The sequence below is a fragment of the Pecten maximus genome, chromosome 19, assembly GCF_902652985.1.
Source record: "Pecten maximus chromosome 19, xPecMax1.1, whole genome shotgun sequence".
In the NCBI taxonomy this organism is placed as follows: domain Eukaryota; kingdom Metazoa; phylum Mollusca; class Bivalvia; order Pectinida; family Pectinidae; genus Pecten; species Pecten maximus.
The window spans coordinates 32,130,466-32,149,048 of record NC_047033.1 but is presented as its reverse complement, the minus strand read 5'-3'; the positions used below and the strand labels follow the sequence as shown (position 1 = coordinate 32,149,048).

The following is an 18,583-nucleotide window of genomic DNA, read 5'->3' as shown; positions in this document are numbered from 1 at the left end:
ACACGTTTGTACATGTGCGGTACCCCTGGGTATTTGGATCTGTTTCCTGTGTGCGGTACCCCTGGGTATTTGGATCTGTTTCCTGTGTGCGGTACCCCTGGGTATTTGGATCAGTTGTCTGTGTGCGGTGCCCCTGGGTATTTGGATCTGTTTCCTGTGTGCGGTACCCCTGAGTATTTGGATCTGTTTCCTGTGTGCGGTACCCCTGGGTATTTGGATCTGTTTCCTGTGTGCGGTACCCCTGGATATTTGGATGTGTTTCCTGTGTGCGGTACCCCTGGGTATTTGGATGTGTTTCCTGTGTGCGTTACCCCTGGGTATTTGGATCCGTTGTCTGTGTGCGGTAGCCCTGGGTATTTGGATCAGTCGTCTGTGTGCGGTGCCCCTGGGTATTTGAATCCGTTACCTATGTGCGATACCCCTGGGTATTTGGATGTGTTTCCTGTGTGCGGTACCCCTGGGTATTTGGATCCGTTGTCTGTGTGCGGTACCCCTGGGTATTTGGATCTGTTTCCTGTGTGTGGTACACCTGGGTATTTGGATCTGTTTCCTGTGTGTGGTACCCCTGGGTATTTGGATCTGTTTCCTGTGTGCGGTGCCCCTGGGTATTTGGATCTGTTTCCTGTGTGTGGTACCCCTTGGTATTTGGATCTGTTTCCTGTGTGTGGTACCCCTTGGTATTTGGATCTGTTTCCTGTGTGCGGTACCCCTGGGTATTTGGATCTGTTTCCTGTGTGCGGTACCCCTGGGTATTTGGATCTGTTTCCTGTGTGCGGTACCCCTGGGTATTTGGATGTGTTTCCTGGTGCGTTACCCCTGGGTATTTGGATCTGTTTCCTGTGTGCGGTACCCCTGGGTATTTGGATGTGTTTCCTGTGTGCGGTACCCCTGGGTATTTGGATCTGTTTCCTGTGTGCGGTACCCCTGGGTATTTGGATGTGTTTCCTGTGTGCGGTACCAACCTTTGGTACAGGAATAAGCTGTGCTGTACAATACAATGGGTGTATATATATATATTGTCTGGGAGCTGTAACCTAGGAAATGTGGATAGTTATTCTGGATGTGGTGTAAAGGGGCTTGTAGATAAGTTCCCCGATGTGTGGAGCCTTTAGGGTATAAATGGGTTAGTTGACTGTGTGCGGTACCTTTAGGGTATAAATGGGTTAGTTGACTGTGTGTGGAGCCTTTAGGGTATAAATGGGTTAGTTGACTGTGTGTGGCGCCTTTAGGGTATAAATGGGTTAGTTGACTGTGTGCGGTACCTTTAGGGTATAAATGGGTTAGTTGACTGTGTGTGGAGCCTTTAGGGTATAAATGGGTTAGTTGACTGTGTGCGGTACCTTTAGGGTATAAATGGGTTAATTGACTGTGTGTGGAGCCTTTAGAGTATAAATGGGTTAGTTGACTGTGTGCGGTACCTTTAGGGTATAAATGGGTTAGTTGACTGTGTGCGGTACTTTTAGGGTATAAATGGGTTAGTTGACTGTGTGCGATACATTTAGGGTATAAATGGGTTAGTTGACTGTGTGCGGTACCTTTAGGGTATAAATGGGTTAGTTGACTGTGTGCGGTACTTTTAGGGTATAAATGGGTTAGTTGACTGTGTGCGGTACCTTTAGGGTATAAATGGATTAGTTGACTGTGTGCGGTACTTTTAGGGTATAAATGGGTTAGTTGACTGTGTGTGGCGCCTTTAGGGTATACATTTGTTAGTTGACTGTGTGCGGTACCTTTAGGGTATAAATGGGTTAGTTGACTGTGTGTGGCGACTTTAGGGTATAAATGGGTTAGTTGACTGTGTGCGGTACCTTTAGGGTATACATGGGTTAGCTGACTGTGTGCGGTACCTTTAGGGTATAAATGGGTTAGTTGACTGTGTGCGGTACTTTTAGGGTATAAATGGGTTAGTTGACTGTGTGCGGTACCGTTAGGGTATAAATGGGTTAGTTGACTGTGTGCGGTACTTTTAGGGTATAAATGGGTTAGTTGACTGTGTGTGGCGCCTTTAGGGTATAAATGGGTTAGTTGACTGTGTGCGGCACCTTTAGGGTATAAATGGGTTAGTTGACTGTGTGCGGTACCTTTAGGGTATAAATGGGTTAATTGACTGTGTGCGGTACCCTCAGGTATTCGGACGTTTGAATTAATTGCCTGTAGATCGGTAACATTTTATTGCCTGTGTGCGGTACCCTTTTATTTCCAATGTGCGATACTCGGGGGCAATTACCATTTTTTTCATTAAAATAGAATCAGTTAATTCACAGTGTTTAGTAGATGAATTGCGTTGTTAAGTAAGTCACAGCAAAGTAAATATTTTATTGTTTAACGTACTACGTTTACTTATTAAAGGAAGAAGATAATGCGCTCTCTTTAATCTAGTACCATTGACACTAATACAATTGGGTGGGGGGGGGGGGGTGGGGGGTGGGCTGGGTTAGTACGTGGTGTTTTAATTTTACACAATGAAGGATTGCCATTGACCAAGAATTAGTGATAAACAGTTTCCTATTGTAAGTGTTCAGGAGTCAGCCATTCCCTTCACCGAAAATAAGTGACATGCATCCTCTGTTGTAAGTGTAATAAAATTGCAACGGGGCCATTGGCCGAGAATGAGTGGTATACATCCTCTATTGTAAGTGTTGAGGAGTGGAGCAGGCCTTGCCGACATGCTCGCTCGGATGAGGAAGACAAACTCACCGGAACATCGAAATTTACGATTAGGATACTATAGATCATTCAACTGAAAAACGACACCCTAAACTAGGGGCCGTCCTAGTAAATCCCGGCAAGGTTTGATGCGTATCGGAGTGAAAACTTTCGTATCTCTGCCGAGAAATATAATGTATGACCCCTTTGTGTTGAGACATTGCTACGCTTGCTAAAATTCAACTACGTTGAAGACGGAGTAATTCCCGAGTGTGATTTGGATGGAAAAGAGATAAGACATTTGAAGAGGCTACGAAATATAAGTAAAAAAAGCTATCTATGTGTGACGCACGTTTCTACATTTGATGTCGAAGTTGTTTTTTATATTCCGATTATGTAGTTTGTGTCCGCACACACTTTTAAATCCGAAGGGAAGTGCCGTCTCCATGTGTTCTGGTTAATTTTAAACACATATCTAGCGTTTACGAATAATGACGGAACACGTAGAGAAAGGACGACAGCTGTAAGTGTTCCTTCTTTAGTTCACACATTTTTTTCTGATGTTTTTAAAGCATTTTCGTATTACCTCAGGATACATTTTGTGTTAGCCATCAGTGTACGTAGTCAGGGCTTCCTACCACAGGATTCTCTATCTACTCGTATTAATGCTGTTTTCGTCATTTTTAGATATAAGGTTCAGACTATTACCGCTTACCATCAGTTAAAGTTTGTTCACGTGCGGTTATAAACAGGGTATATTTAGGTCATGATGAAGAAAAAATAAATGTGGGGGATAAACAAATGACAAGTGAAAGTGTAATATCGCATTTGAAGCGACGAAAGGAACAAAAGGAAATCTGTATTTCGTAAAACGGTTCAGAATTCACCATGAAAGTTGCTTCTAGCTATGGTACGTTATGTACGTTTAACGTTTGTGTATTGACAGCGTAATGGTGTTGTGGTATATTTTGTGTTTGTGTGTTGACGCTGTGGTATATTTTGTGTTTGTGCTGACGCAGTGGTATATTTTGTGTATTTTTTGACACTGTGGTATATTTTGTCCCTGTGTGTTGACGCTGTGGTATATTTTGTGTCTATGGGTTGACACTGTGGTATATTTTGTGTTTGTATGTTGACGCTGTGGTATATTTTGTGTCTGTGTGTTGGTGCTGTGGTATATTTTGTCCCTGTGTGTTGACGTTGTAGTATATTTTGTCCCTGTGTGTTGACACTGTGGTATATTTTGTGTTTGTATGTTGACGCTGTGGTATATTTTGTGTCTGTGTGTTGGCCCCTCTGGTATATTTTGTCCCTGTGTGTTGGTGATGTGGTATATTTTGTCCCTGTGTGTTGATGCTGTGGTATATTTTGTCCCTGTGTGTTGACGCTGTGGTATATTTTGTGTATGTGTGTTGACGTTGTGGTATATTTTGTCCCTGTGTGTTGACGCTGTGGTATATTTTGTGTCTATGGGTTGACACTGTGGTATATTTTGTGTTTGTATGTTGACGCTGTGGTATATTTTGTGTCTGTGTGTTGGTGCTGTGGTATATTTTGTCCCTGTGTGTTGACGTTGTAGTATATTTTGTCCCTGTGTGTTGACACTGTGGTATATTTTGTGTTTGTATGTTGACGCTGTGGTATATTTTGGGTATGTGTGTTGGCCCCTCTGGTATATTTTGTCCCTGTGTGTTGGTGCTGTGGTATATTTTGTCCCTGTGTGTTGATGCTGTGGTATATTTTGTCCCTGTGTGTTGACGCTGTGGTATATTTTGTGTATGTGTGTTGACGTTGTGGTATATTTTGTCCCTGTGTGTTGACGCTGTGGTATATTTTGTGTCTATGGGTTGACACTGTGGTATATTTTGTGTTTGTATGTTGACGCTGAGGTATATTTTGTCCCTGTGTGTTGGTGCTGTGGTATATTTTGTCCCTGTGTGTTGATGCTGTGGTATATTTTGTGTTTGTGTGTTGATGCTGTGGTATATTTTGTCCCTGTGTGTTGACGTTGTGGTATATTTTGTCCCAGTGTGTTAGCGCTGTGGTATATTTTGTGTCTGTTTGTTGACGCTGTGGTATATTTTGTCCCTGTGTGTTGACGCTGTGGTATATTTTGTGTCTGTGTGTTGACTCTGTGGTATATTTTGTCCCTGTTTGTTGACTCTGTGGTATATTTTGTCGCTGTGTGTTGACTCTGTGGTATATTTTGTGTCTGTGTGTTGGTGCTGTGGTATATTTTGTGCCTGTGTGTTGACTCTGTGGTATATTTTGTGTCTGTGTGTTGGTGCTGTGGTATATTTTGCCCCAGTTTGTTGACTCTGTGGTATATTTTGTCCCTGTGTGTTGACTCTGTGGTATATTTTGTGTCTGTGTGTTGGCGCTGTGGTATATTTATCTTAGTTTTAGAGCTTGTCTCGACATTTTGCTGATATTTAGTGACAAATAATGTCTATATTCATGGGAATTTGTTATACTCGAAGGTTGGTAATTTTTCCTGTACCAATTAAAGATAAGGGTATATTATGTTTCCAATTTAACAAATTTTTATATGATATTATTACGTGTTTTAGATTAAACTTGCTTCTCTAAGCACAAATACACAACGCTATCCAATAACGGTATTCGCCTAACACTACTCCCACCGAGACTGATTTCTAACGACGTTCGGTTTCTTAGTTAATGTGTTTCGATTGTTAATGACTTTTTAATCGTACTTATAACCCATGAATAAGGAAATACAACACACAGATGTAGAGACAGGGTGATGATGAAATACACACTCCGCACGTGCTGAAATAGTGTTAGGGTTGTATGCTATATATAGTACGGTACATTTAACTTGATTTCTTTAATTTGAATTGGTTCAGTGTTTCCATAACATACTTTATATCCCTATACTACGTTTGTAAATTTCGACATGTGTTAGACTAAACATCTTACCCACAGAGGAAAATGTTACCTTGGGCATTCACGTACTTATTACAGAACCTTTAATCCGGACAAGTTTCGTTTTACTGGCAATGTGTGTGTGTGTGTGTGCGTGTGTGTGTGTAGACACACATCCTGAACTTAAGAGATACCCAAATAGATGAAAGTTGCCAACAGGAACTGTAGAGACACCGAAACAAAGGGAGATATACAGGAACTGAGAAGACACCGAAACAGAAGCAAAGAAAAAAACAGGAACTGAGGAGACACCAAAACTTAAGGAAAGAAAAAAAAACAGGAACTGAGGAGACACCAAAACTAAAGGAAAGACAACATCAGGGAGTGAGGAGACACTAAAACTAAAGGAAAGACAACATCAGGGACTGAGGAGACACTAAAACTAAAGGAAAGACAACAACAGGAACTGAGGAGACACCAAAGCAAAACAAAAGACAACAACAGGAACTTAGGAGACACTAAAACTAAAGGAAAGACAGCAACAGGAACTGATGAGACACCAAAACTAAAGGAAAGACAACATCAGGAACTGAGGAGACACCAAAACTAAAGGAAAGACAACAACAGGAACTGAGGAGACACTAAAACTAAAGGAAAGACAGCAACAGGAACTGATGAGACACCAAAGCAAAACAAAAGACAACAAAGGAACTTGCGAGACATCAAACATCAAGGAAATAACAGGAACTGAGGAGACAGTGAAGCAAAGAAAACAACAAGAAGGTCAACCATACATTGAGATATCGTAAGATAAAGGGTGTAGTCTGTACTAAGATTGACTGAAAATTGCTTTCACACTTGACAAGTTTTACGTACATGCATAAATATGTAATTTGCAATATCCATTATGCATTTTATAATAGATATTTATAACAAATTTTCGTTTTAAAGGCATTACTCTTAAGATACCCGTGGTAAGCATCCAATAACGATTCGCGCCAATTTAAAACGCTGATTGTCTGAAGTAGATATACTTATTTGACTCTAGCTTGTATACGATCACTCTCTGGAGTACACATGTCCTACTTGTAACTTGAGAAAAAGCGAGATCCTTTTGGCGCATCAAGATTTTGTATCTAGTCACAGGCAGTAAACTATGTATTATGGAACCAATTTATGCAAAACAGCCACATGGCCGAATAGTTACAGTGACGTGCGACTCTTTGAAGTTCCCCGCCATGACCACCTGGCCACAATATAATCAACCATCATCTGTACAGTAATACACGGGACACTACACTACCCTCGAATTAACGGTAGTACGCCATCCTACCTTCTGTGTAAAGTAGAAAACCATCCAACTTCCTTCTGTACAGTAGTACAACCTTCCTCCCCTGTACAGTAGTATACCCTCCCTCCCCTCCCCTGTACAGTAGTAAACCCTCCCTTCCCTCACCCGTACAGTAGTATACCCTTCCTTCCCTCCCCCGTACAGTAATATACCCTCCCTTCCCTCCGCTGTACAGCAGTATACCCTCCCTTCCCTGTACAGTAATATACCTCCTCCCTCCCCTGTACAGTAATATACCCTCCCTTCCCTCCCCTGTACAGTAATATACCCCTCCCTCCCTGTACAGTAATATACCTCCTCCATCCCCTGTACAGTAATATACCCCTCCCTCCCCTGTACAGTAATATACCCCCTCCCTCCCTGTACAGTATATACCTCCTCCATCCCCTGTACAGTAATATACCCTCCTCCCTCCCTGTACAGTAAGATACCCCTCCATCCCCTGTACAGTATATACCCCCTCCCTCCCCTGTACAGTAATATACCCCTCCATCCCCTGTACAGTAATATACCCCTCCATCCCCTGTACAGTAATATACCCCCTCCCTCCCCTGTACAGTAATATACCCCCCTCCATCCCCTGTACAGTAATATACCCCTCCATCCCCTGTACAGTAATATACCCCTCCCTCCCCTGTACAGTAATATACCCCTCCATCCCCTGTACAGTAATATACCCCCTCCCTCCCCTGTACAGTAATATACCTCCTCCCTCCCCTGTACAGTAATATACCTCCTCCCTCCCCTGTACAGTAATATACCCCTCCATCCCTGTACAGTAATATACCTCCTCCCTCCCCTGTACAGTAATATACCTCCTCCCTCCCCTGTACAGTAATATACCTCCTCCCTCCCCTGTACAGTAGTATACCTCCTCCATCCCCTGTACAGTAATATACCCCCTCCATCCCCATTACAGTAATATACCTCCTCCCTCCCCTGTACAGTAATATACCCCCTCCCTCCCCTGTACAGTAATATACCCCTCCATCCCCTGTACAGTAATATACCCCCTCCCTCCCCTGTACAGTAATATACCCCCTCCCTCCCCTGTACAGTAATATACCCCCTCCATCCCCCGTACAGTAATATACCTCCTCCCTCCCCTGTACAGTAATATACCTCCTCCCTCCCCTGTACAGTAATATACCCCCTCCCTCCCCTGTACAGTGATATACCCCCTCCCTCCCCTGTACAGTAATATACCCCCCTCCCTCCCCTGTACAGTAATATACCCCCTCCCTCCCCTGTACAGTAATATACCCCCCTCCCCTGTACAGTAATATAACCCCTCCCTCCCCTGTACAGTAATATACCTCCTCCATCCCCTGTACAGTGATATACCCCTTCCCTCCCCTGTACAGTAATATACCCCCTCCCTCTCCTGTACAGTACCCCCCTCCATCCCCTGTACAGTAATATACCCCCTCCCTCCCCTGTACAGTACCCCCTCCATCCCCTGTACAGTAATATACCCCCTCCATCCCTGTACAGTAATATACCCCCTCCATCCCCTGTACAGTAATATACCCCCTCCATCCCCTGTACAGTAATATACCCCTCCCTCTCCTGTACAGTAATATACCCCCCTCCCTCTCCTGTACAGTGATATACCTCCTCCATCCCTGTACAGTAATATACCTCCTCCCTCCCCTGTACAGTAATATACCCCCTCCCTCTCCTGTACAGTAATATACCCCTCCATCCCCTGTACAGTAATATACCTCCTCCATCCCCTGTACAGTAATATACCCCCTCCATCCCCTGTACAGTAATATACCCCTCCCTCTCCTGTACAGTAATATACCCCCTCCCTCTCCTGTACAGTAATATACCCCCTCCCTCTCCTGTACAGTAATATACCCCCTCCCTCCTCTGTACAGTAGTATACCATCCCTTCCCTCCCCTGTACAGTAGTATACCCCCTCCATCCCCTGTACAGTAATATACCCCTCCCTCTCCTGTACAGTAATATACCCCTCCCTCTCCTGTACAGTAATATACCCCCTCCCTCTCCTGTACAGTAATATACCTCCTCCATCCCCTGTACAGTAATATACCCCCTCCATCCCCTGTACAGTGATATACCTCCTCCATCCCCTGTACAGTGATATACCCCTTCCCTCCCCTGTACAGTAATATACCCCTTCATCCTCTGTACAGTAATATACCCCTCCCTCCCCTGTACAGTAATATACCCCCTCCCTCCCCTTTACGATAGCTTCCTTTGTCATGTTTTTCCTTTGTTCAGTCCTAACGGTATCATGAATTATGTTTAGATTTTAATTGATCCTTAACTAATCCTTTACTTGTTTTTACTTAATTTACATTTAAACATAGTTATTTGCCAATCCTGGGGTTTGTTGGTTACTTTGGTGTATTGTTGGAGAAAACAAGTGGAGTTGTTAAGTCTTCATACAGGAGTTTCGCGTTACAGGAACCGTAACCGCTAAGATTGAAAATGTTAAGGACAAATTACAACAAAAATGATCACCTAAAAGGAAAGGCAACTGCAGGAGCCCGTAATCACAGCAGAGAAAATAATTAACCTGTGAGTATTGCCAAAAATAGACAACAACGTGAATAACATGGCGTCAGAATGAACACTAATGACACACCCAAACACAGTAGATACGGACAAGGAGATTGAAAACTAGGAATCGGGTCAGTCGTCTATAACATCTGTCGTCTGACCGGGTCAACATCAACAATGTATATCTTACTTCCTGTTATACTGGTCAGACTTCCGGTCTCCTGTTATACTGGTCAGACTTCCGGTCTCCTGTTACACTGGTCAGACTTCCGGTCTCCTGTTATACTTGTCAGACTTCCGGTCTCCTGGTATACTGGTCAGACTTCCGGTCTCCTGGTATACTGGTCAGACTTCCGGTCTCCTGTTATCCTGGTCAGACTTCCGGTCTCCTGGTATACTGGTCAGACTTCCGGTCTCCTGTTATCCTGGTCAGACTTCCGGTCTCCTGGTATACTGGTCAGACTTCCGGTCTCCTGTTACACTGGTCAGACTTCCGGTCTCCTGTTATACTGGTCAGACTTCCGGTCTCCTGTTACACTGGTCAGACTTCCGGTCTCCTGTATACTGGTCAGACTTCCCGCCAAATACGACAGAAATCCGTACATATCACCTACAGGACCAAACTCGGTATAAAAAATAAAATTGCTGACGTGCGCATGTTGATAGAATACAAAAACAATGAATACCATCAACGAGCTATCGGCTGGTGATTGTAATAATCACACTCGTAGGAAGCACGAGTGACTGTCATGGCGGAGATACTACACGAACATATGTGTCTCTATATCCTTGTGTCCATCAAGTGCCAGCACTCCTGCTAGAGTTACTGCCATCCACAATCTCGTGTCACTCTAATTGGCTAATGATTTTAATTTGTCAAGAGCACTTCGACGACAGTTGTACAGCAAACATACCATCCTCATGGCTCAGTTGGTGGAACGTCGGCCCCTGTACAGAGTTTTAGTCTCTCACAGTTATAATCCTGTCAGGTACGGGTCAGATTAGTTGGTAGAACGTCGGCCCCTGTACAGAGTTTTAGTCTCTCACAGTTATAATCCTGTCAGGTACGGGTCAGATTAGTTGGTTGAACGTCGACCCCTGTACAGAGTTTTAGTCTCTCACAGTTATAATCCTGTCAGGTACGGGTCAGATTAGTTGGTAGAACGTCGGCCCCTGTACAGAGTTTTAGTCTCTCACAGTTATAATCCTGTCAGGTACGGGTCAGATAAGTTGGTAGAACGTCGACCCCTGTACAGAGTTTTAGTCTCTCAGTCACAGTTATAATCCTGTCAGGTACGGGTCAGATTAGTTGGTGGAACGTCGACCCCTGTACAGAGTTTTAGTCTCTCAGTCACAGTTATAATCCTGTCAGGTACGGGTCAGATTAGTTGGTAGAACGTCGGCCCCTGTACAGAGTTTTAGTCTCTCAGTCACAGTTATAATCCTGTCAGGTACGGGTCAGATTAGTTGGTAGAACGTCGGCCCCTGTACAGAGTTTTAGTCTCTCACAGTTATAATCCTGTCAGGTACGTGTCAGATTAATTGGTAGAACGTCGACCCCTGTACAGAGTTTTAGTCTCTCAGTCACAGTTATAATCCTGTCAGGTACGGGTCAGATTAGTTGGTAGAACGTCGACAACTGTACAGAGTTTTAGTCTCTCACAGTTATAATCCTGTCAGGTACGTGTCAGATTAGTTGGTAGAACGTCGACAACTGTACAGAGTTTTAGTCTCTCAGTCACAGTTATAATCCTGTCAGGTACGGGTCATATTAGTTGGTAGAACGTCGGCCCCTGTACAGAGTTTTAGTCTCTCACAGTTATAATCCTGTCAGGTACGGGTCAGATTAGTTGGTAGAACGTCGACCCCTGTACAGAGTTTTAGTCTCTCACAGTTATAATCCTGTCAGGTACGGGTAAGATTAGTTGGTAGAACGTCGACCCCTGTACAGAGTTTTAGTCTCTCACAGTTATAATCCTGTCAGGTACGGGTCAGATTAGTTGGTAGAACGTCGACCCCTGTACAGAGTTTTAGTCTCTCACAGTTATAATCCTGTCAGGTACGGGTCATATTAGTTGGTAGAACGTCGGCCCCTGTACAGAGTTTTAGTCTCTCAGTCACAGTTATAATCCTGTCAGGTACGGGTCAGATTAGTTGGTGGAACGTCGGCCCCTGTACAGAGTTTTAGTCTCTCAGTCACAGTTATAATCCTGTCAGGTACGGGTCAGATTAGTTGGTAGAACGTCGGCCCCTGTACAGAGTTTTAGTCTCTCACAGTTATAATCCTGTCAGGTACGGGTCAGATTAGTTGGTAGAACGTCGGCCCCTGTACAGAGTTTTAGTCTCTCACAGTTATAATCCTGTCAGGTACGGGTCAGATTAGTTGGTGGAACGTCGGCCCCTATACAGAGTTTTAGTCTCTCACAGTTATAATCCTGTCAGGTACGGGTCAGATTAGTTGCTGGTCACTTTGAAACAATGGCGATTTTGATCTGTTTAACAGAATTGATAGACTTAGTTTTTATTTCTATTTCGTTAAAATTGGAAAACTATTTTTTAGTTAAAATGTAATTTGAAATGTTACGTGTTTTTTGTTTTACAAAATGTCGTATTGTTTAATACTGGGTAATCATCGTACTACAACTCAAATACAGACGATGTAGCTGTCAGAGATCGGTATACCACCTCAACATACCAATATCTCAAATATAGATGATGTAGTTGTTAGATTGTATACCATCTCAATATACCAATATCTCTAATATAGATGATGTAATTGTTAGATTGTATACCACCTCAACATACCGATATCTCTAATATAGATGATGTAGTTGTTAGATTGTAAACCATCTCAACATACCAATATCTCTAATACAGATGATGTAGTTGTTAGATCGGAAAGCTTAAACAGATGATTAATCATAAATCAGTATAAACTGAGTATCAGTATATTGTCGTTTACGTTTTTTATATTGTTGTTTACGATTTTTATATTGTCGTTTACGATTTTATACTGTTGTTTACGAACTTTGATGTTGTTTACGATTTTTATATTGTTGTTTACGATTTTTATATTGTTGTTTATGATTTTTATATTGTAGTTGACGATTTTTATACTGTTTTTACAATTTTTATATTGTTGTTTACGATTTTTATACTGTTGTTTACGAACTTTGATGTTGTTTACGATTTGTATATTGTTGTTTACGTTTTTTATATTGTTGTTTACGATTTTTATATTGTTGTCTATGATGTTTATGTTGTAGTTTACGATTTTTATACTGTTTTTACAATTTTTATATTGTTGTTTACGATTTGTATACTGTTGTTTACGAACTTTGATGTTGTTTACGATTTTTATATTGTTGTTTACGTTTTTTATATTGTTGTTTACGATTTTTATACTGTTTTTACAATTTTTATATTGTAGTTTACGATTTTTATACTGTTGTTTACGATTTATATTATTGTTTACGATTTTGAATTGTTTACAATTTTGATATTGTTGTTAACGATTTTGATATTGTTGTTTTCGGTTTTGATATTGTTTTTTATGATTTTTATATATTGTCTACGATTTCCATACTGTTGGTTATGATTTTTATATTCTTGCTGACGATTTTGATATTTTTGTTTACGATTTTGACATTGTTATTTACGATTTTGATATTATACAAATATAGCATTTTAATGAGGTCGATACATGGTTATATCAACCTAAGAAAAAATATTGACCGAGGACGTAGTCCGAGGTCAATATTTTTTCTTTGGCCGATGTAACCATGGATCGACCGAATTTTAAATGCTATAATTGATTTATTATTTTTCTTGATTTTGTGAAAAAAACTTCATATCTGGCGATATAGACTTAAACGTTAGTTCAAAGTAATTGTCATTTGGTTTCTAGATATCAATTCCAAAAAGATAAATGAAAAGACCAATATGAATTTGACAACAATATTCAATATGAAATTAATTGCCGCTTCTATAGGCCAACAATGTTTATTTCTTAAAAGTTTCCCTTTCCTGTCACGCATCTCAAGATAAAAAGTTGACAGTGCGTCATCCAATTATACAGGAGAATATACCTCGAAGTTTTCCTGCATGCTCCTGGCTGTAAGGTATTGGCGAAAAAGCTTCACAGCTGTATTGGTAGCTCGCTTCGTGTTAACAGCGTCGGCATTTTCAAGAATATTGTTGATATCGTCTTCAGACAGATTGGGGAAAAGGTTGTCGTCTGCCATCTTTGATTGTTTACACTCTATTCAGGTTGCTCAAACGCTTGTATCAGTAACGTACGAACAAAATGCTAAGCGCTCGTGTGATCTAGATGCTTTCTAAAAATGACCGTTCAATATCGTTTTTTTATAAACTTTTTCCGGAGACAGCGGTCAATATAGTTTTTATAGGTGGTCGCGTGACCTCTTTTCAGCCAATCAGAAGTGGCAACAAATCAAGAAAAATAATAAGTTTGTTTGCGAACTTTGATGTTGTTTACGATTTTGATATTATTGTTTACAATTTTGTATTGTTATTTACGATTAGAACAATTGATACGTTTACTTATTAACCTTAAAACAAGAATGACTGTCACAACATGTTTGCAATCTTGATAATTGTTTACTGATAAGATAATTTTATTAGACGTTAGATTTTAATAAGACATTTATAAATCAGTCATCCTACTCTTCAAATCATTTTATCAATGTCCATTTTGTTTATATCAGATTGATATAGTGCACCTAGCTATGATGATTTTCATATAAACTTATATACGTCTTTCTCCCTTTCTCTGTGTGTTTCTCTCTTTCTCGGCGTGTTTATCTCTTTCTCGGTGTGTTTCTCTCTTTCTCGGTGTGTTTCTCTCTCCTTCTCTGTGTGTTTCTCTCTTTCTCGGCGTGTTTATCTCTTTCTCTGTGTGTTTATCTCTTTCTCGGTGTGTTTCTCTCTCATTCTCGATGTGTTTCTCTCTTTCTCTGTGTATTTCTCTCTTTTCTTTCTCGGCGTGTTTATCTCTTTCTCTGTGTGTTTATCTCTCCTTTCCGGTGTGTTTCTCTCTTTCTCGGCGTGTTTGTATCTTTCTCGGTGTGTTTATCTCTTTCTCTGTGTGTTTATCTCTTTCTCTGTGTGCTTCTCTCTTTCTCGGCGTGTTTGTATCTTTCTCTGTGTGTTTCTCTCTTTCTCTGTGTGTTTATCTCTTTCTCGGCGTGTTTATATCTTTCTCTGTGTGTTTATCTCTTTCTCGGTGTGTTTCTCTCTCCTTCTCTGTGTGTTTCTTTCTTTCTCACATTCCAGATTTCTGTCAGGAGAAGGTTTTGTTAGAGGTATATCTCCTGTGTTTCAGCTTATTCACCAGACACGTTTCCTAGTACGGTTCTGTATTATTTAATAGGTTTGCTGAACTTTCGATGGAACCTTCCTTTGTCATTTATAAGTAAAGTGACGGGGTCTACCACCTTATCGTTTATCGTTAAAGTAAAACCATTCCCAGCAGACATACATGTATATACAGATGTTAGAGTATAATGCTGGCTTTCTAGTCCCCAGTTCGGTTAGGGAGAAGCCAACAGCGCCTTATCACCACACACCAATGGAACCAGTGAAAGATCCCAAACACTAAACCAAAGCTGAACATTTGCCATGTTTCATAAGTAAGGTGATGGTACGAGCTTAATACACATCATCGTGTTTAAGGTATTTTCTTTTTGATGTTTTCGAAAGTTCGTTTTAATTTTATTTTTTTCATTCTTCGTGGTTTGAAGTAGCCGATGCCCCAAACAGAGACTCGCTGTTACATGGTTTATCAGCACCGTAGAGAGATTGGCCGCCTTACGAAAGTCAGATTACCATGTTCCGTGGATGTTTACAATTTCACACTGCCTTGATTGAACTACACGATGAATCAGAAGGTGCTCCGGTACCCTTCCGGAACACCTCGTATCGTTTCTTTTGTTCTTGGTCAGATTTGCCGTGTTAATCTGTATTGTGTTGATGTTCTATTTTGTTAAATGATCCTTAGTATTTAACTCTTGTGTGTTGTTTTCAATTTGTGAGTGAAGTATTCCAGATCATTGTTTATTGTTTGTCTGTGAGTGAAGTATCCCAGATCATTGTTTATTGTTTGTCTGTGAGTGAAGTATCCCAGATCATTGTTTATTGTTTGTCTGTGAGTGAAGTATCTCGGATCATTGTTTATTGTTTGTCTGTGAGTGAAGTATCCCAGATCATTGTTTATTGTTTGTCTGTGAGTGAAGTATCCCAGATCATTGTTTATTGTTTGTCTGTGAGTGAAGTATCCCAGATCATTGTTTATTGTTTGTCTGTGAGTGAAGTATCCCAGATCATTGTTTATTGTTTGCCTGTGAGTGAAGTATCCCAGGTCATTACTCCAGTCTAAGCCAATGATTGGTCCATTTATTTCAATAACGCATCTGTTCTATGTCGATTATCGGTTATATTGAAATCCCATTAGTTTACCTTAGTCAAAAACGACATCTGAGGTAGAAAGTGTCATAGAGCCATACGTATACTTTAATCCTGAACACATCCATGTTACTCAATAGTGGCGTACACACAATTAGATAACAAACATAAGAAAAAAGTGATATCCTTCACATGCAGTGATATGTTAATATAATCTATTACATACTAAGTATGTAAATAATAACGTAGGTAGAAAGGTTGTATAATTAATGTTATAATCCCTCAAGTCTAGGTCAGAAAGCATGACGAATGAGTGTCCTCGTGTGATAGGACGAATGAGTGTCCTCGTGCGATAGGACGAATGAGTGTCCTCGTGCGATAGGACGAATGAGTGTCCTCGTGTGATAGGACGAATGAGTGTCCTCGTGTGATAGGACGAATGAGTGTCCTCGTGTGATAGGACGAATGAGTGTCCTCGTGCGATAGGACGAATGAGTGTCCTCGTGTGATAGGACGAATGAGTGTCCTCGTGTGATAGGACGAATGAGTGTCCTCGTGTGATAGGACGAATGAGTGTCCTCGTGTGATAGGACGAATGAGTGTCCTCGTGCGATAGGACGAATGAGTGTCCTCGTGTGATAGGACGAATGAGTGTCCTCGTGCGATAGGACGAATGAGTGTCCTCGTGTGATAGGACGAATGAGTGTCCTCGTGCGATAGGACGAATGAGTGTCCTCGTGTGATAGGACGAATGAGTGTCCTCGTGCGATAGGACGGCGGATATACATGTATTGTTAAATGGTTTAATGAACAAACTTACTGTGAAACAAGGAAACAATCTATCAAACAACCCTACAAGCAGAAAAGAAACAAACCAATAGTACTGGATCCCACAGATAAGTAGTTTATAAGCTGTATTCGTTGGCCTGGTTGTAACACCGCAATGTTTCCGGAATATCAAAGTAAAGAGATTTCTGAAGACATAACCAACGGTAAGTTTGCATGAGATATAATATCACTTTCTTTTAATGACCTGGCAACTGAATCATCTCCAGCGAATGTCGTGAATTTTGATGGTTTGGAGTTTTTTTGTTTGTTTTTTTTGGAGGTCGAAACTGCGGATTGTGGTGTTGTTTTCAGCCATCTGAACTTTTAAGTTTACATTAACTGTGGATTGTGGTGATGTTTCCTGCCATCTGAACTTTTTAGTTTACAACACTTGTGGATTGTGGTGTTGTTTCCTGCCATCTGAAGTTTTTAGTTTACAACACTTGTGGATTGTGGTGATGTTTCCTGCCATCTGAAGTTTTTAGTTTACATCACTTGAGGATTGTGGTGATGTTTTCAGACACCTGTGTGTTCCATGGAGAAAAACCTGCCTCCATCGCCTTTATATTGGGCAGGTTATCGAGGTATCTGTCTGATTGTACGTTTTTACCGGATCTTATCAGTAAAGTTGATGTGTTGTGTTGATAGTATGCGCTATTTTCGTTATAAACATTTGTTCAGTAAGGTTACCGCTATCTTATGTACATGTGTGTTGTTACTATGTATAACACAAAACCTTAGTACGAATATTCCAATGTCATACTCATGATCATGGTACACTTATTTACGGAAATTAAGAAAAATGAGTCTGTATAAGACCACGTGATTTCTGTATGAGGTAGAAGTGACCGTATACAGGTCTGGAGTGTTCATACAAACAATCAGGATGATAGCGTATAGCGATAGTGTTACAAACAATCAGGATACTAGCGTATAGCGATAGTGTTACAAACAATCAGGATACTAGCGTATAGCGATAGTGTTACAAACAATCAGGATGATAGCGTATAGCGATAGTGTTACAAACAATCAGGATACTAGCGTATAGCGATAGTGTTACAAACAATCAGGATACCAGCGTATAGCGATAGTGTATAGCGATAGTGTTACAAACAATCAGGATAATAGCATATAGCGATAGTGTTACAAACAATCAGGATAATGGCGTATAGCAATAGTGTTACAAACAATCAGGATAATGGCGTATAGCGATAGTGTTACAAACAATCAGGATAACAGCGTATAGCGACAGTGTTACAAACAATCAGGATAACAGCGTATAGCGACAGTGTTACAAACAATCAGGATAATAGCGTATAGCGATAGTGTTACAAACAATCAGGATAACAGCGTATAGCGACAGTGTTACAAACAATCAGGATAATAGCGTATAGCGATAGTGTTACAAACAATCAGGATACTAGCGTATAGCGATAGTGTTACAAACAATCAGGATGATAGCGTATAGCGATAGTGTTACAAACAATCAGGATAATAGCATATAGCGATAGTGTTACAAACAATCAGGATAATAGCGTATAGCAATAGTGTTACAAACAATCAGGATAATGGCGTATAGCAATAGTGTTACAAACAATCAGGATAATGGCGTATAGCGATAGTGTTACAAACAATCAGGATAATGGCGTATAACGATAGTGTTTTCATCGACGCCAGATTGTATCAATGTAGCCAGTTGGATATATATATTGTGTTATATAATAACACAGGTCAGGGTTGACTGACCAACAGGTAAGTTCCCGCGCCTCATACTGCGTCATGCATTGGAATGTAAGGTATGTGTGGAAGTTGTCCTGATTGGTCATTGTAGTGAGCAGGTGAGTGTGCGCGCATGCTAAACACCTGTCAATACCCTGCACCAGCACACTTTTCCATCATTCCAGACACGGCACTCA

The 18,583-nt window shown here is 41.0% G+C and overlaps 1 protein-coding gene across 1 annotated transcript; it reads right to left on the bottom strand.

The window, feature by feature from the left end:
• Positions 1–406: 406 nt before the first annotated feature.
• Positions 407–13,660, bottom strand: LOC117317539 (annexin A7-like). The gene is made up of 2 exons (XM_033872354.1): positions 13,505–13,660; positions 407–985 (listed from the first exon to the last, which is right to left on the bottom strand). The coding sequence occupies exons 1-2, from the start codon at positions 13,658–13,660 to the stop codon at positions 407–409; spliced, it is 735 nt and encodes a 244-aa protein (XP_033728245.1).
• Positions 13,661–18,583: the final 4,923 nt, after the last annotated feature.